Below are 20248 nucleotides of genomic sequence, written 5' to 3'. Positions count from 1 at the left end.
CGTACGATAATTCGAGAATTTACAAGGACAAGATGAAAGCATTTCATGACCAACACATTTTGCGAAAATCATTCACGCCTGGTCAGAAGGTCCTTTTGTACAATTCTCGATTACATCTCTTCCCGGGTAAGCTTCGATCTCGTTGGACCGGCCCTTACATTGTTGTTACTGTTTTTCCTCATGGGGCCGTTGAGGTAAGAGATCCCGACAATGGCAAGGAGTTTAAAGTCAATGGCCATCGATTAAAACCATTTGTCGAGAAATTTGATTCAGAGGACATGTCCATGCCTCTGACTGATCCTGTTTACCAGGATTGATCTCCTAGTCTGATGGAGGTATAGGTAGGTTTCCTGTTTTCTTAGGACTAGAGTAGTTGCTTTATTTGTCTGGCTGAAGACGGTAAACTTAGCGCTCCTGGGAGGCAACCCAGCTCTTCAATTCATTTCGTTTTTATCATTAGTTAGTTCAATGTTTGTGGGTAACATTACTGCAAACCCTCACGAGACTACAACTCGTCCACTAGGGGTAACCTAGGGGTTTAAAGGCTTATTGCATACGCTAAATGCAATCGAGAGCACCTGCGAAAGTGGTATAGGTAGGATTTTATTTTTTTTATTATTTTTGTTCTGCTTTCTCTCTCGTGCTGACTGGATTCCATGCTGCAATCTCTTGGAAAATCTCTCTCGATTCATCATCCAGGTACTATCTTCCCATCACTTCATATTTACTTTTCGTTGTCCCATGTGCATTCCATGCTCATATCTTTTACATTGAGGACAATGTAGATTTTAGGTTGGGGGTGGGAGATTAGGCTTCCTAATCAGTGTTTTCTTGGTCTTGAGCAAAAAAAAAATTTGTGAAAATTTTTAAATTTTTTTTTTTTTTTTGGACTTTCTGGTGAATTTGAAGTGATTTGACGACCATCTTTGATTTAGAATTACGGAATATGGAATGTTTGTGATTTACTATTCTTGGATTCAGTTACTCGTTAGATTTCACAGTTAAGTTTGAATTATTAATCCGTTATTAGAAGTTGTAAACATTGATTGAGTCATGATTTCCCATGTCACATCTCGCTTACACATTAAGATTTCAGTTTGAAACTGAAGGGTTAATTTGGTAATCACTGAGCATGAAAAGAACCAGCCTGAAAAACAAAAAATTTCAGCATCAATTTATAAAGAAGAATTGAAAGAGTAAGTCGAATAATCTTCACCATAGGTTTGCTCCCTATAGGTGTGGATTGGACTCCCCTTCTGGACGTTTTTTTTTTTTTAAAAAAAAAAAAAAAAAAAAAACTAGAAAAATGAAAAAATGATCTGTGAGGCAAGTTTTGGTTATCATGAATTCTCTTGTTGATTACCAACGAAATCCTGAAATAAAGAATTGAATCTCTTAATGATGGTAAGCCGAGATTTCACTATACACCCATGGAACTCAATGTTTATTATTCTAGTTTATGGATTAATATTTGAACTTGATTATGAAATTCACCGTGCATGAGAGGCCAGGAGAAACTGATAATCAGCATTCATGAATCTTAAGATTTCTCATATCTGGATTGTTTTTCAAAATATCACTCGGCTTCACAAGAATTATCTCGTAATTCTCAACTTAATTTTCGCATATTTTGCTCGGGACTAGCAAAATGCTGGTTGGGGGTTGTGTTGAGGGTCAAATATTACATATTAGACCCCATTTATTACCTGGATTTACGGGTATGATACTGTTTAACGCCCGGTTTTAATTGTGTTTTGTTGCAGGATGCAATCAGGAGCTTAAACTGAAATTGGGTATTAAAAGCATGGATTCGGCACTCCGATGTCACAAAAGCAGGGGACGGACTCCTGGGGATTGGGATCGACGATTTTACACAGCCGAGATCCGAAAAAATCGAGAAACTGAAGCTCAAGTGGCCCGAAAGTCAGCCAGAATGCAAGATCATAGGTTTCTCACCATCCGTTTGTCCCGAAATTTCATACACGGCCTGAAGAACATAAATTAACCGTACATGTAGAATTTCGGCCGTTGTATCCTGGTGGAAGTGGCCTAATGGATAGATCATCCCTCGGAATCATGATTCTGGGCCCACCTGCTGTTTGGATATGCTTCATCTCCGGTCTCCACGGTCTAAATGATGTGACAGAATGGATGGACGGAGCGGATTTCATATATACATCATGATGGACCCCACAAGGAGCATGCGAGTGCATAGACGGTGCACTCCTGTGGTGCACCGAATTCCTACAAAGGGTCAGCCACCGCTGAACCGCGTCCTCTTCAAAAACGTAACAGCGTTTACACGGCCGACTCCGGTTTTTGACTGTGGGACCCATCCATCATATATGCTGAAAATCTGGACCGTCCAAGGTGATAAAAGGGGGTAATTACCCTCGCCTAGGTGTCAGAAACTCAGAAGACAGTGAGGATTGCAATCCAACTGTCCAAACGGAAGATGGACGGCAGTGAGAAAAGATCAGTGGACCACACCTAAGTAACTCCAAAAATACTCTTTTCTGTACGATTTTTCGTCCTGAGACCAACGGACGGAGTGGATTCCATCAAAAATGACTCTGTGAGGTCCACCGACCATCACAGCGCTTGACAGCGAAGATGCTGTTCGCAATAGGGCATCCACTGTGATGCTTTGTGGGCCACCACCTTCGATCAAGCCATCAATCCGGACCGACCATTCGTTTCAAGAGGTCAAACCGACCGTGCCCTGTTCTACATATGAATTTCCTCAGATATTTGGTGTCCTTGAAGGATCCAAACGGAGAATGGACGGCTGAATGAAAACTACGTGGGGCGCACCGAAATAGATTCAAAATTAGTCATTTCCGACCGAAATTGCGAGGGTAATATAATGAACGGAGTGGATTATCTGGAGAAACCCGATCGTGGGCCCCACCATCAGTCCAGCGCAGAAATAGTGTTGATTCTGCGTTCGAAAAAATCGGCCATTGTCGGCCGCTGTGTGATCTTGATCGTGGTCGAAATCACGATCTGTACCGTCCAAAATGTCCACAGGGAGGCCACAACCCTGTCCAAGAAGTCCGTTTTGAGAGTTTCTGATGGCTAGTGTCTCATACTTGGTTCAAACGTAAGTGGTTTGCGATTACCCACACAAACGCAGTTGTGTTGCAGAAGAGAAAGATTCACACCAATTCCCAGTCATAATCGGTTTTTTTTTATCCCCTATAAAAAGGGCAGCGGCTGAGAGATTGGGGGACAGTTGGAATTTGGAGGCTGGTTGCTGGGTGGAGACACCAAGAGAGAGAGAGACAGGGAGTAGAGTTTGGTTTTTTTTTCTTAATTGTTTTCTTCTTCTTTCTTTTTCTCTATTTTATTATGAGATCTAGCCCATTCATGTGTGGCTAAACCTCTTAGCTAGGGCTAAGAGGTGAAGCTTGTAGCGTGATGGGATGAGTCGATACTTGTGCCTTCTGTTTAGACTGAATTGATTTTGATTTGAGTTTTATTAAAAGAATATTTTCTGTCTTTAATGGTCTGTTGTGACTGAAAGTACAATGGGTTTGCAATGGCTTTGAATATCTCTTTTTCTCTTTTGATGTTTATGACGTCAGGAGGCCCTGTTGTTCACCATCGTCTCCTGGGCATGGTTGGATGATAGTACTCTTCCTAACTTTCATGTATTTTTGATTGGTTGGTAATTAGTTTAATCCTGTTACTTGCTTTGTCTCCTGGGCATGGTTAGATGATGGAATCCATTCTAATTCATATACCTTTCATCTCTTGAAAACCAGATCAAATAGGTTCAGTTTGATTTCCATAAATCTTAATGCAGGCATAAGATCTCCCTGATCTCTACAAGTGGATCCTCTGAATCCCTAGTTTCCTTCCTCTGAATTCCTTAAAGTTTTACATTAATCTCTCACCATTATTCATCAATTTATATTTGATTTAGATTGCATCTTAGGCTAGTTCTATTTCTACCTAGTTTCAGGAAACGTACAAGTTTCAGTCCCTGTGGATTCGACCTCGGTCTTACCGAGTTTATATTGACCATAACTTTTGATCCGGGTATCGTTATGGGGCGCACAACCTATCAATCTTTATTGAAATGAGCCATCCGAGGTGAACGGACCCATTAGGTGGGTCGCATCTGTCCGTTTCATCAGAAAACGCGCGCTTTCAGCTCAAAAATGAATTTTTAGGAAAATTTTACTATTTTTAGTATTCTAATTTTTTAAATATTTTTAGAGTTTTAGATTTTCTTTCCTTTTAGAAATAACTTTTAGTTATACTAGGACTCTTCTAGGAAAATTTTATTTGTAATTTTTATTTTTAGAAATTAGGCCTCAGAAGAGTTTTATTAGAATTAAGATTTTTATTAGAGTTAGAATTTTGCTACTTTTGGTAATTACGAATTTTAGTTTATTTTTTCTTTATTAATGGTGTAAGGAGACGCATTAGAAGATTATCAATTATTCATTAATCAACTTCGAATTTATTAGAATTTATTTCTATTTCCTGCTTTCTTTCCTCGTAGATTCGAGAAGTCTCTGTGAGGAGTCCAGAGAAGTTTCGTGGATTCGGAATAGTTATCCTCTTTAGGAAGACGGTGCTTAACCTCATATCCTTCCCTGCGTCAGTTTGGTATCAAAGCGAGGTTTCTCCTCGGATCGATGACTTCTAACGACGGGTCGGGCAACAATCCCATGGGCGGTGCTCCAGGGAATTTATCTTTAATGGTGGCAGCTTTCGAAGCGGTGCAACGAGAGAATCGACAAGCCATGCAAGGGCTGCAGGCTTCCATCGATCGCATAGCAGATCGTTTGGCGGAGGCCCTAGGGCAGCTTCATGTTTATGGTGGTGATCCACCACTAACAATTGTTGAAATTCGTAATTATATTGATCGTAGGGCGATGCTATCAATGAACCACAGGATGGTTTAAGAATTCAAGATTCCGTCAACCTTCGCACCGTATTCGGTGTTTGCGCATGATCCTAAGCCTAAGCCAGGTCCTGCGTCGGCTTGGTCCGAAAGTTATATCATAGCGACGGCGTCGCCGCGGTTCCAACGCCGTGACTTGCGCGCCGATACCCAGGTAAGAAGATGCGATCGGCGTTTATTCCGAAACTACACGCGTTGCGGATTTCGAGGGAATCTCTACAATTAGTCCCATCAATCAACCATTAAAGCATCCCATACCTCAAGTACAACAACCCATCTCCACCTTTTACAAAAGTCTACCCTCTTTCCACCTCACCACTCCTCTTTTTCCCATTTTCAACATCAACCATACCCCCTTTTACAATTTTCAACCCAAACCATCCCCCATCACTCCATCACCCATCTCTTTCTCTCTCTCTCTCTCTCCCTTACAAGTCTCTCTCTCATTCCATACTCTCCCATAGCAAAATTCATACGTATGGTCCTTCCATGGTGAGAAAATTTCATTTGTGAGGCCCACCTTTCTCACCCCTTCATCTCTCATCTCAACCATCCATTTCTCATCTTCCTCCATCAAAGAGGAGCACAAGGAACTAAGGAAGCCAAGGGAGCAAGAAGATCAAGCGGTGGGTGTTTGGATAGGATAGTTTTTGATGTTTTTAAGATGGACCAAGTGAAGCCAACCAATCAATGGTTCGGATCTCACTTTGGACCCTAAGATATGGCCGATGGCCCATTTGGATCATCATGATCATTCCATGATGGGGCCATTCTCCATGGACCCCATCATGATGTTTATTTCTTTATATGCTTAGGGTCATCTAGACCATTTATTTTAGTGGAGAAGGGATCTTCACCGTTGGATTTCGATTTCATGGATCCACATGTAACGGGACCCACTTGATGTATGATTTAGTGCAAGGGAGGGCCCATAGTGCCGGGGTCCCTCCATCACACGGTCTCACTCTCTATCTCTCTCCCTTTTTCCTTTTTTCTTCTTTTTTTTTTTTTTATTTTATTTTTTTTCTTTGTTGTTATGATGATGAGGTTATGTGGCCCACTTGAATGGACCCACCATGAGGTAGGTATTTATTCCAAACCATTTATAAGTGGAGCCCACCTTATATGTGTGGTTCCATGCCACCCATCACTTGGTGGCCCACCTAAGCAGGGCCCACCTCCAACCTATATGCCAAGTCCAGCGTCCAGGGACGCTGGACGTCTGTTGGGAGAAACACAAATACAAGCTTTTTCCCTAAGCTTGGAATGGTCCACTCATGTAGGCCCCACCTTGATGCATGTTTTCAATCCATGCCATCCATTCCCTTCCCAACCATCTTTTAGGCGTTGAGCCGAAATATGGGACCAATCAGACCTTCGGGCGGGCCATACCGTAGCAAATGGTGGTCTTCACCATTAAAACCTCCCCTATTGCTTTTATACGCCGAAACAGGCCCAATATTGGGCTTGTTTTGTTTGTTTAGAGCCATGGAGGGCCATTGGATGGGGTGGATTGCTTGGATGTGGACCCCACCGGTAAAATCCTCAAGAAAAGGGAAATAAAAAAAAAAAAGAAAAGAAGATGACAGCAGCCGCTGCTGCTGTGTCAGAAGCGCAGCAGCGCTGCCAGCGCCCCAGCGCCCGGACTGGGCGGACTTACAGCCTCCCACGGCTGTAGCTATGGGTCCCACCTTGATGTTTATATGTTATCTAAACCGTTCATAGGGTGGGCCACCCCCTGACATGGGCCCACCCCAAAAATCAGCCTGATCCAAGACTCAGGTGGCCCACACCGTGTGAAATAGTGGGATTGAACATTTACCTTTGAAACTCTTTTTGGGTCCACAGAAGTTTTGGATCAGGGTGAAAAATTTTGTCACCCTTCATCGAGGTCTGCTTGACCTCATCAATGGTTTGGATGGAATATAGACATTATGGTGGGCCCCACATGGAGCCCACAGTGATGTATGTGTTTAACGTCCACCGTCCGCCCGGACGGTGGAGCCCACTGTGCTGTGTGCATGTGTGCTGTGTGCGTGTGTGCCGTGTGCGTGTGTGTGTGGGTGCGTGTGTGTGCTGGTGTGTGTGTATATATTTATATATAATATTATATTATATAATATTATATGTTATATGTATATATATAATATTATATTACATATAATATTATATGTTATATATATATATGTATATATATTATATTATATATAATTTATTGATGGTGGGAGGCCCACCTCAGTACTTGTGGCCCATGGTCGAGGCCCACTTTGATGTATATATAGGGCCCATGGGTCGAGGCCCATTTAATGTATTAGGGGCCCATGGGTTGAGGCCCATTAAGATGTAATGTGGCTAATGGGTTGAGGCCCATTTGATGCACGTATGGGGCCCAACTGGCGAGGCCCATTTGATACATATAAGGCCCATGTGAGTAGGCCCATTTGATGCACGTATGGGGCCCAACTGGCGAGGCCCATTTGATACATATAAGGCCCATGTGAGTAGGCCCATTTAATGCATATATGGGGCCCAACTGTCGAGGCCCATTTGACACATGTAAGGCCCATAAGATTAGGCCCATTTGATACGTTCTAAAACCCACAGTTTATAGTCCATTGCAATGCACATAAGGCCCATTGGTGCGGCCCAATGATGTGACCCACTTGATGAATACATGGCCCATATGATATGGCCCATTTGACGTATTTAAGGCCCAATGGGATGTGCCTAAGGTCCATTGCAATGTACGATCCCAACATGATGATGTTTACGTCAGGGCTATGCCTTGGGAGCAATGGTGGTTTGACGTCCACATTGCAAGTATAGTGTGGTTAAATGCTCGCATTATGACTTTCCCTAGGGCCCATTGTTAGGCTCGTGCGTGTTATGTGTAGGCCGTCAGGCCCACCTTCGTTATGCACATCATCCATCCTATATAGCATGTTTAATTCCATGATTCATGATCATATGCATCATACGTATGCTTGATATGAGAAATGACTGATCATAGCATATGCCTTTGGGCAGATTGTTTAGGGGGCTCCCGTGGGTGTTGCCCTACATGAGCGCATGATACGCGCAGGATTGCTGTATGACTGGGTAGTGTGATTCATGCATTCGCATTGTGTGATATGGTTACTATACGCCCTAGCGACATCGGGGTCGTAGCCTCCACAGACGTATCGTGGTTGGCGGGATTGGATACGGAAATCTTGTTCTACATGGGGTGCGATAGATATCCTGGGTGAAAGTCCCTAAACCCTTATGGTACCGGGAGGTTGCTCCAACGTCTAGGCCGAGTGGGTGCATGAGCGCGGAGTGCCATTAGACGGTTGCGCTTTCCACCGTGTCGTGGTCGGTTGGAAGGGGTGCGGCCTTACCCGCCCGGGAGTAGGGGGCAATGCTAGGGTCGACCGGCTCAAGGAATGGGTCCGCTATTGACGAGCCGAGCCCGATATTGGCAGGCGGATAGTGAGGTCTTTTTCACTCACCTTATTGCGCGCGATGGGGCAGCAATCTGGCTTGGAGTGTACTAGACCCCGGTGATATTCCAGATTTGAGCCGTATTGACATGTGGACTTAGATGAGGATTTGTATGCTTGACTTGCATTTCGCATTGCATGGCCTTGGTATGGCCGACATCATTCTTGCATCACATGGCCTTAGTACGGCCAATGGTATTCCTGGCATTCATCAGGCATTTTCCGCATTACTCTGATACTGCATGACTACATTACCACTTTGAGCATACACTTTCACCACCCTCTAAGCTTTCTATAAGCTTATGCACGACCGTTGCGTGCAGGTGACGTTGGATCGTAGCAGCGCTGAGGCTTGGCTGATCTTTTGGAGTTCTTTTTTTTGTCTATCATCATTGTATTTCCCTTAGGCTCATTGTACTTGTAAAGTTTTTGATTATAGTGGAAATGTGATGGAGTTTTTGTTGTTGTTTGTGGGTTATGCCTTTGGTTATGCTTATTACGAATCAAACGATGTACAAAATCCTCCTTGTGGCATCCCAGGATCGGATCGTTTGGCGGAGGCCCTAGGGCAGCTTCATGTTTATGGTGGTGATCCACCACTAACAATTGTTGAAATTCGTAATTATATTGATCGTAGGGCGATGCTATCAATGAACCACAGGATGGTTTAAGAATTCAAGATGAAAGTCGATCTTCCTAATTTTAATGGTCAACTCTACTTTAAGAACTTCCTCGATTGGTTACTTGAAGTCGAACGTTTCTTCGACTACATGAACGTCGTAGAAGAAAAGAAAATTAAACTCGTGGCCTACAAGTTGACAGGCAGAGCTTCAGATTGGTGGGAACAACTTCAACTCAATCGAATGAGACAGATGAAGGTGTTAATCCAAACCTGGCCGTGGATGAAGAAGTTGTTGTACATGCGATTCCTCCCTCGAGATTACGATCAGGTATTATTCCAACAAAACCAAAATTATTATCAGAATAGTCGATCAATAAAAGGTTATGCAGAAAAATCCTATTATTGGTCCGTGAAAAACGACTTCATCAAAACGGAGTTGCAACAGACCACAGGATTCATCAGTGGCGAATATGTGACCTCTATAGGAATGGAAAACCAACCCAAGACTTCTAAAGTGGAGGGACAATATTCAATACTGAACAGGCCTTTATTAAACAATATGAGGAAATGAGAAATATATATTTATTAGTTGAAAAGAAAAAAATATGTGGAGCCTGTGAATATCCTAGAGGATTTGGAACCAATATCGTAAGAGTTCAAGAGGGTAGTACTCGATGAACTCCCTAATAAATTACCTCCCATACGAGATATACAAAATCACGTTGATCTCATCTCATGGGCAAGTCCGTCTAATTGCCCACATTATCAGAAAAAATATGAGATCTTGAAGGTAGATGTGAAGGAACTGATCGATATTAGTCAAGTCAAGGAAAACATGAGTACATGTATTGTGTCAACTCAAGAGCTTAATGCCAAGTACAAAAAAAAGGCTAATGAACATCGGCGTCAGAAGTTATCTAAGAATCATGTGCCAAGTCTCTTGTATAACTCGAGGAAGAGTTTTTTTCAAGTGGAGGGGTCTGATGTAGAACGTGTCACAGATACGTTCCTAGCATGGTTGGGCCAAAAGAAGATGGACCGTAAATTGACCATAACTTTTGATCCGGGTATCGTTACGGGGCGCACAACCTATCAATCTTTACTGAAATGGGCCATCCGAGGTGAACTGACCCACAAAGTAGGTCCCATCTGTCCATTTCGTCAGAAAACGAGCGCTTTCAGCTCAAAAACGAATTTTTGGAAAAATTTTACTATTTTTGGTAATTCCAATTTTTTAAATATTTTTAGAGTTTTAGATTTTCTTTCCTTTCAAAAATAACTTTTAGTTATACTAAGACTCTTCTAAGGAAAATTTATTTGTAATTTTTATTTTTAGAAATTAGGCCTTAGAAGAGTTTTATTAGAATTAGGATTTTTATTAGAGTTAGAATTTTGCTATTTTTGGTAATTACGAATTTTAGTTTATTTTTTCTTTATTAATGGTGTAAGGAGACGCATTAGAGGATTATCAATTATTCATTAATCAAATTCGAATTTATTAGAATTTATTTCTATTTCCTGCTTTCTTTCCTCGTGGATTCGAGAAGTCTCTGTGAGGAGTCCAGAGAAGTTCTGTGGATTCGGAATAGTTATCCTCTTTAGGAAGATGGTGCTCGACCTCACGTCCTCCCCTGCATCAGTTTGATATCAAAGTGAGGTTTCTCCTCGGATCGATGGATTCTAACGACGGGTCGGGCAACAATCCCATGGGCGGTGCTCCAGGGAATTTACCTTTAACGACGGCAGCTTTCGAAGTGGTGCAATGAGAGAATCGACAAGCCATGCAAGGGCTGCAGGCTTCCATCGATCGTATGGCGGATCGTTTGGCGGAGGTACTAGGGCACCTTCGTGTTTATGGTGGTGATCCACCACTAACAATTGCTGGAATTCGTAATTATATTGATCATAGGGCGATGCTATCAATGAACCACAGGATGGTTCAAGAATTCAAGATGAAAGTCGATCTTCCTAATTTTAATGGCTAATTCTACTTCAAGGACTTCCTCGATTGGTTGCTTAAAGTCGAATGTTTCTTCAACTACATAAACATCGTAGAAGAAAAGAAAGTTAAACTCATGACCTACAAGTTAACAGGCAGAGCTTCAGATTGGTGGGAATAACTTCAACTCGAGCGGACGAGACCGATGAAGGCGCCAATCCGCATGTGGTCGCGCATGAAGAAGTTATTGTGCATGCGATTCTTCCCTACCAATTATAATCAGGTATTGTTCTAACAAAATCAAAATTATTGGCAAGATAACCAATCATTAAAGGGTTATGCAAAAAAATCCTATTATTAGTCCGTGAGAAACGACTTCATCAAAACGGAATTGCAACAGACCACATGATTCATCAGTGGCGAACATGTGACCTCTAAAGGAATGAAAAACCAACCCAAGACTTCTAAAGTGGAGGGACAATATCTCAACACTGAACAGGCCTTTATTAAACAATCTGATGAAACGGGAAATATATATCCATTAGTTGAAAAGAAAAAATATGTGGAGCCTGTGAATATCCTAGAGGATTTGGAACCAATATCGCAGGAGTTCAAGAGGGTAGTGCTCGATGAACTCCCTAATAAATTACCTCCCATACGAGATATACAAAATCACGTTGATCCCGTCTCATGGGCAAGTCTGCCTAATGGCTCACATTATTAGAAAAAATATGAGATCTTGAAGGCAGATGTGAAGAAACTAATCGATATTAGTCAAGTCAAGGAAAACATGAGTACATGTATTGTGTCAACTCAAGAGCTTAATGCCATGTATATATATAAAAAAAGGCTAATGAACATCGGCGTCAGAAGTTATCTCAGACTCATATGTCAAGTCTCTTGCGTAACTCGAGGACGAGTTTTTTTCAAGTGGAGGGGTCTGATGTAGAATGTGTCATAGATACGTTCCTAGCATGGTTGGGCCAAAAGAAGATGGATCGTAAATTGACTATAACTTTTGATCTAGGCATCGCTACGGGGCGCACAACCTATCAATCTTTACTGAAATGGGCCATCCGAGGTGAACCAACCCACGAAGTGGGTCGCATCTGTCCATTTCGTCAGAAAATGCTCGCTTTCAGCTCAAAAACGAATATTTGGAAAAATTTTACTATTTTTAGTAATTCCAATTTTTTAAATATTTTTAGAGTTTTAGATTTTTTTTTCCTTTTAAAAATAACTTTTAGTTATACTAAGACTTTTCTAGGGAAAGTTTATTTGCAATTTTTATTTTTAGAAATTAGGCCTTAGAAGATTTTTATTAGAATTAAGATTTTTATTAGAGTTAGAATTTGCTATTTTTGGTAATTACGAATTTTAGTTTATTTTTTCTTTATTAATGATGTAAGGAGACGCATTAGAGGATTATCAATTATTCATTAATCAAATTCGAATTTATTAGAATTTATTTCTACTTAGCTACTTTCTTTCCTCGTGGATTCGAGAAGTCTCTGTGAGGAGTCCAGAGAAGTTTCATGGATTCGGAATAGTTATCCTCTTGAGGAAGACGGTGCTTGACCTCATGTCCTCCCCTGCGTCACTTATATACAATAAAAAGGGTTCAATAGGTGGGCATCCTTCCCAATTGTTGTTGCCTGTGGTGTAGCCAACTTAGTCATGGATTCATCTAATTTTTAGGCCCATGGTTCACCACGAAAGGATAAGAGTTTGGTTAGGAGATCCAGAAATGTTGTGTCTCCATCTAATTTCAATTTCCGCCGGTCAGTACCTGGTTTAACCGTTTAGGAATGAGATCCGGCAAAATCGTGACTCTATATAATTTCAATTTTGACGGACCAAGATTCCCATGTTTTAAGAAGAGTTAAATGATAAATGAACTAGATCTTTGGACATAAGTGTTTTTGGTTCTGACAAATGGGCCCATCCCATGGTTAAATTATAATGATTATTTCCATATAAAATTGTTACCTTTTCTATCTATTCCTCCAATATATTACATACAAGTACTAAAGTTATCTTGGATTGAGACATCCCACCTACCAATTTTGAATTTAGGAAAATAAGGGCATGGTTATCAAAAACTATTTCATTACTTTATCTATCAACCTGCAGAGAAGTAGGTTGTCCATGAAAACTGATTTCTTTACGGACTGCTCGATGTCCCAAAATTCTTAAAAGTCTTATATAATGTGCAAAGATGCAGCCATGAATCATATAATCCTTCTTGTGGAAATAAAAAAGTGCATATGCTGATCTTATGTCCCATCAATAGCATGAAAATGGATATTTACTATTGATTGGAGAAACAAAATATGTCTAACCACATCCTGGAACATTTACTTAATAGTCTCATTTTGTATTTCTTATAATTATGAAGTTAACTCTTTATAACAAGGATGGTTGTAATAAATTGGCTTGATTGGCGCGACTCCAGATATTGAATGATTTAGATTGGTGGTAGGTAAACCCACATGTCACTTAAATGTTCAGGGAATACACGTAAGGGTATGTATTCCCGAACCTTTTGAATGACACGTGTTCATTCAATTGTAACAATTGTATGTTGTTTGTCGTTAATGAGCCGTCATGGATCACATAGTTAGAATCATCAAACCAAAGTGTTTCTTTGGAATCATAAAAAATACAAAGTACGATCTATCTAATATATATTTTAACAGGATGATTTGAGTTATTTTGTTTCTCTTCCCAATTATGATTGTCTAATTTTCTTAATATTGATCAGACACTTTATGAAAGATTTTAGATAATTAAAAAAAATTAGAAGAGATGAGGTTGAATCAAATTCCTTATTAGAGAGGCTAATCAGGGGAAAAATCAAAAAATCAAAATAAGATGTGCATGAATAAGAAAAAAAAAAAAGAAGCAAAGAAGGCAATGAAAAATAATAAAATTTGCCTAATACTTCGTATCATTAGATTGGCATGATTTTTACACCATGGCTTATTTTTAATTGTATGAATGAATGAATGGACCGTTTAGATAGGCGACGGGTTACCCTCATGGGCCATTTAAAAGCTTAGGATGAAGCTAGGGAACTTAGCAATCATGTATATATGCATCAGTGACAGCGGACCCTGTGCGTGCATCTTGTCCCTTAACAGTAATAATACAGCAGCGGAAACTGACCTTGTAACGATGATAAAAATCCACGGCTATATCTCCATTGCTTTGGTCCTTTATTTTTTCTGCTCCCACAAATCACAAAAGCATCTTTTGTCAATGCCCTACCAAGGTCTAATGCAAATATGAGACCCACTTGATTTGACACGTGGTAATGGATGTATCTGGGCTGTCCATCTAGTGGATCCCATATGTGGGCGGCCCTCGGTTGAAAATTGCACTGAACGGATCATCCCATCCATTATTTTTTTTTCTTGTTGAATCCAGACTGCTAACGATTTCCATTTTTTCTGTCCATTTTTAGATCACGCTCATATGGTTTGTGAAGTACACTCTGAACAATTTTTAGCCCTCGGACGTGAAGGTTCACTAGATGGACGGTTTGGATCATGGCCTACCTGCCATTAAAAATTAAAAAAAATAAAAATTCATAATGACTCGCCTCTAATAAGTGACACTCACAGACAGCTATCTGTGCCATCGATATTGCAGGGCAGATTATGGATGAAGCACATGTTTAAAATTACACTGGTCAAGCAATTCTAACCATCCAATTGATTGCTATCAAATGGGTGGTTAGAATTAAAATGGAGAGCTATTCAAATTCCACGGGGAAATTCAGACGGTTCTGATGGTCATCTCAGACAATATTTGGATAATGGTCCATCCAAAATTTGGTCAATGAATAGGACGGCCAGGTTTTCTGCACAACTGTGCCTTGTGTTTGTTACAGTGCCAGCACCGTTTTTTAAATGGTGGTAAACTACGACAGAAGTCTGGTTCTTAAGGCGGATATTTCTAACCAAATGCGGGCTGTTTACAGTTTTCTTTGCAACTGTCCATTTGAGATCATCAATCAGCGTAACTTCTGGGCTATTGTTGATCTAGCAGAACTCCCAACAGATGAATTGCTCCGATCATCTAAAAATGCAGTGAGGGAGGGACGCAGATTGTTGTTTATAGATGCCTTAAATATGTAAATTCAATAGTCCGTTTATGAGATGACAGGTTCGAAGACATCTGCCAGACTTCAATGCCATTCGATGCTATCGAGTATTTTCAGATTTTCTCAATTAGTTGCTGGACATATTGGTGTTATTGTTCGTTGACATCAAATGAATGTTCGATGCCATTGAAGCTGAGTTGAGCAATTGAAGATTTTCAAAAAATACATGTTTTGTCTCTGGATTGATTCGATGCTTTTTCGATGCCATCAAAGTAGCTTCGATGTCATCGAATGTTAAGTGTCGATGATGTTGAAGGGTGTTCGATGAGATCAAATTGTTTCGGACAGATTTTCGTATATTCGTCATATCTGTAAAAATTTGTTTCTAATTTCGTTTGATATTCTTCCTAAGGCTATATAAATCGTCCAAGGGTTTCAAATGGTATAATAAAGGTAAGATTCGAGGTTATTTGAAACGAGTAAACTTATTACTATATAATTTTTGCTTTCATAGTAATAATTTGTCGCTTTGTACCGTGGTGTTTTTTTTTTTTTCAAGGAGTTTTCCACATTACATCATTGTGTTCTTTCCGTTATTGCTTGGTGCTCTTGCATTGCTATCGTAAATTCATCTCTGTGTGCTTTTGTGGTCCCCCAATACAGGTTACCTAGTGACATTGTGAGTAGCTACATAATTACTGGACAATGTTATGTGGTCCCACAATGATATATGTGTTTTATCCATATTGTCCATCTAATTTGGATCATTATTCTAGGGCATGAGCCCAAAAATGAGGCATATCTAAATGTCATTGTAATGTTTATTTGCCATCCAACCTATATTGGATGAATGGAGAATATAAATATCAGCTTGTTTTAAAACTTTTGTAGCATTTGAGAACATTTTAACCTCAGTCATTTAATCACCATTATTATTTAATGAGTTGGCAAATGACTGAAAGATGCGGATGAAACATATATATATATATATATATATCATGAGCTCACATAGCTCCATCCTTCAAGAGAGAAAAATGTGGTGATTGGACGTTAGGCCACGGTAAAAAATTGACCCATGCTTTAAAAGTAAGTGAACACATGAGGGATGTAGATTGCCTAACGAAGAGGTGGCTATTAATAGTACTCGGTCAACCCATTATAATGTATGTGTCCTAATCATGCCATCCATCCATTTTTCCAAACTATTTTATGGCATGAATTAAAATATAAAGCAGTTGCAAATCTCATAAGAACCACACTATACTACAGGAAAGAGTGGTGATTGAACACTCATTATTAAAAACTTCTTCGGAGCCACAAAAGTTTTATATTAAGTTGATATTTGTATTTTCTATTTATCAAGGTGTGTGGGTTGGATGAGGAATAAACATTACAGTAAACCTCAGTAAGTATTTGGTGAGTAATCAATCACCACTGTTTTCTTGTAACGTGGTCCATTCAAGATTTAGACCTCCCTCATTTTTTGTCTCATGCTCTATAATGATCTGGATAAATAGATGGACAGCTTGGATAACACACACACTATGTGTGTGGGGCCACATAGCACTGTCACTAGCCACCTCGGTACTGATACTGCCAGCACGCAATCCGCATTGTCCAATCAAATTCCGACATTAACGGAGGCGGGGCAATAATATATGTTATCGTTGCCTGTTGGGACATTGAACTCTTTGGGAACCGAGGGTGATGTCTCTGCTTTACCATGTTGACGCAAGGGAGGACGTGAGGGGATTTAACGCCCACAGTTGAAAACTTTCGAGGGGCACGGATGTTTTGGATAAGCTCGTATTTGTGTTATCAATTCATCCTAACCTAAGTCTGTGTGTCCTGATAAACAGGTTGGATGGAAAATAAAAATCGTGGTGGGCCTTAGGAAGTTTTCAACGGTGATCGCCATTATCCACAGTGTTTCCTTCGGTGTGATCCACTTGAGCTTTGGATCTGCCTCATATTTTGCACTTATCCCCAAAATGAGCTGGAAAAATGGGTGGACGGCTCAGATAAAATACATACATCACAATGTGCCCCACGGAGTCAGATCACCAGGGATATCGCTGATGACAGGGTTCCCAATAATCCGCGTCCGAGAGAGAGAGATAGAGAGAGAGAGAGAGAGAGAGAGAGAGAGGAAACCTGGGTGTGTGCGCGTGTAATTATCCCATATGCTGATGCCTTTGCCGTCTTCCTCAGCTGCTCCTTCGTACTGTAAAACCATACCATGCTCAAACGCCTAAACATGGTTATCTCTAGAAGCTTTTAGAAGCCTCTGTAGTGGCTTCCGTAAGGATGACAGAGAGAACAAACCTGATAAGCGGCAGACGAGGTCCCGAAAATGAATCCAGGCGGGAAGGAGCTCCGATTTATCGGACGTTGTTCCTCACGTGGTGGGGCACCTCCAGCACGTAACAAGGAGCTCAGCAGAAGGATGAGTAGGAACAGGACAGCCCCTCCTCCATACTCCATTCCCAAATTGTCTCTCTTCCCTCTCATTCACTCTCTTTAAAGACAAACTAGTAACGTGCTACCGTCAGCTCATAATCGTCGTGCCGTTTCGGCCTTTGAAAATGGCACTGATTCACGGTATAGCGATCCACTCATCACAAGGCCCGTAGCTGTACGATTGGGTGGGTCATCTTATGTTATTTGATACTCTGGCCGCATACTACGCTTGATATGCAGTCACTGTGGCTGGGTTACAGCTCAAAGACCAGAGGTAGGCTTGAGATTACTGAAATAAGATCATTCAATATTTTTCTTTTTTAACCGTCCCATAAACGTCCATCAATATAAGAATAGGTAATAAAATAAGCAGTGGGTCCTTTGCTAGCCCCAAACAATTTTTTTTGTTTTTGTTTATTGCAATGTGATTGGACGACATTATCCTAAACTATATTTAATGCGACAGTGGAAATGACATCAGTGATGACATGAACTAATCACAATGCAAGAAAACACAAAACCTATTTGTAAGCAGCAGAGGATTTGGATTCTAAAATAAGAGTGCTAATTTGATCTGCACAACAAGGTTTAAACTATTACATCCAGTTAGGATCACACAAATACATCTGAATTCTCATGAAGAATCCAAACTATAAGTAGTTTAGATTGTACTTGAAGCGGCCTGATAATGATATGGAGATCGTGGTGTGGATACCGATCATCCTACCTATGAGGACTCTCCTTATTCTATCCCAGTATAAGAGAGGTAAAAAGCCCACATCAAGCCCTCTGATATATAAGTACCTATGTCTACTATCACCTTCCACTAGATGAGAACCACATGTGTGAGCATGCAAAAGGAAGAAGTTTAGGGGATCGATGGAGTTGGATATGAGGGTCTTGCCATTTGTTTTCAATGGAGTCCTCATGTTGAGATTTTCAATCATAACCTACCAAAATTTAGATTCTCAAATGCATGAGAGGCGATTAGATGTGATCTTAGATCCAGCCAAGTGGAGGCTAACTTGAGTGTGGGGCCCACCTTGATATTTGCCTTGAATAACCACGCCGTCCATCTGTTTTGCCAACTTATTTTAAGCTATGGTAATAAAACTAGGTAATATAAATCTCAAGTGGACCACACCATATAGGAAGCAGTGGTCATTGAACTCCCATTTTTAAAAGCTTCCTAGGGTCCACCATAATGTTTATTTGCCATCCAACCTATTGATAAGGTCACATGGACCTAGACAGAGGGAAAACACAAATAACAATTGATCCAAAACTTTTGTTGCCCTAAGAAAGCTTTCAATGGTGGTAATTCAATCCCACCATTTTTTTTAGGAACATGACCTAAAAGAAGTTGGCAAAACAAATCGTAAGACATGGATATACAATGCATACATTTAAGCAGACCCTACAATTAGGGTCGCACCCACCTAGCTGGGTATGGGGTTAGCTAACCCTCGTTCCATACAATTTTAAGAAATTTCTGCTAAATAGATGTCCCCACAATCATTATAAGGATGACTTCATACAATTGAAAACGAAGATTCTTCCATATGATTCACTTGAATTATGGATGAGCGTAATTTTTGAGCCCTAAGCCTAATATAAGGTGACTCACCTAGCAGTCCAAGTGAATTTTAAATAAACATTATGGTGAAGCCCACTTGAGCAACTAACCCTTTACTCACGTTGTTGATGGATCTCTTATAAAGGTGCTTCAATAATAATTACTTAGATTAATGAAGTATCTTATTTAATACTTTTTTAAAAAAAAGTATCTAAAAATATAATTTATCTATTAAATAGTTTTTTTTTTTTTTCTCTCATAAAATTTCTAAGAAAGATACGGAGACCGGGTCATATTAGGAATAATGAATCTATAAGGTCCTTTCAAAGCCTGTATGAGGTAATATTGTAATAATAATTTCTAGTCCTTCCAAAGGCCCTGGAGAAGTGTCGAACTCTCAAATAATATTCAAACGGGAGTATGCACTTAATAAATTATCCAGGTGGCATATATTAACCCAAGTTAAACTGACCAAATTATGGAACCCAATGCCATTAAGTTACAATATAAAAATAGGGTTGTTTGAACAATCGTAGCCACTGATTCATGGACACTTGGTCATCCAAATACAACAATAGGAGATATTTCATTTTTAAATTTATCCAACAATCTAATATTTCAATAACCAAATAAGATTGACTCTTGACTCATGATACATATAATCTAGTGCCCAAAATTTGTATGACTTATTATGAATTATTTGAACGCCATGAAAGCAATTTTTGAGTAATTTCTAACAACCTAGTGTATGATCCATTACACTCAGCCAGAGTACCATGGGTGATACCCAGGCACTATAGAAATTGCACACATGATATACAAGTAGTCAAATCAAACCGTCAAAATTATGGTGCCCAGTGTAATGTATCATAAACAAAAAAAATGAGTTTATTCCAATGTCTAACTATTGGGTTGGTGGACATTTATTGGACAGTTAGAAATGAAAACCATCTAACGGTCCTATTTTGAGAAACAAGTATCCACGAATCATAAATCAGGATTGTTCAACCTATCTGATCTGGGGATTGCGTGACAGTAGACTGCATAATCTAACTGGTTTTATTCGGGTTTATATATGCCGCGCGTAGAATTTCCGAACGCCTGAGTATCAAGCGTCATAACTCCGAGTACAATCTAACTCCT

At 40.1% G+C, this 20248-nt stretch overlaps 1 protein-coding gene across 1 annotated transcript in view; it reads right to left on the bottom strand.

The window, feature by feature from the left end:
* The window catches only part of LOC131222429 (beta-glucosidase 12-like), a 32428-nt gene extending 14715 nt beyond the window's left edge, over positions 1 to 17713 (bottom strand). The window contains exons 1-3 of the mRNA XM_058217487.1: positions 17395 to 17713; positions 17224 to 17293; positions 14130 to 14188 (exon numbers count right to left, since the gene is read on the bottom strand). Coding sequence (XP_058073470.1) covers positions 14130 to 14188; positions 17224 to 17293; positions 17395 to 17580 — 315 coding nt within the window. The 5' untranslated portion in view covers positions 17581 to 17713. The remainder of the gene's footprint in view (positions 1 to 14129; positions 14189 to 17223; positions 17294 to 17394) is intronic.
* Positions 17714 to 20248: the final 2535 nt, after the last annotated feature.

Source organism: Magnolia sinica, chromosome 13, assembly GCF_029962835.1.
Source record: "Magnolia sinica isolate HGM2019 chromosome 13, MsV1, whole genome shotgun sequence".
NCBI classification, from domain to species: Eukaryota; Viridiplantae; Streptophyta; class Magnoliopsida; order Magnoliales; family Magnoliaceae; genus Magnolia; species Magnolia sinica.
This window is presented reverse-complemented; position numbering and strand designations above follow the sequence as displayed.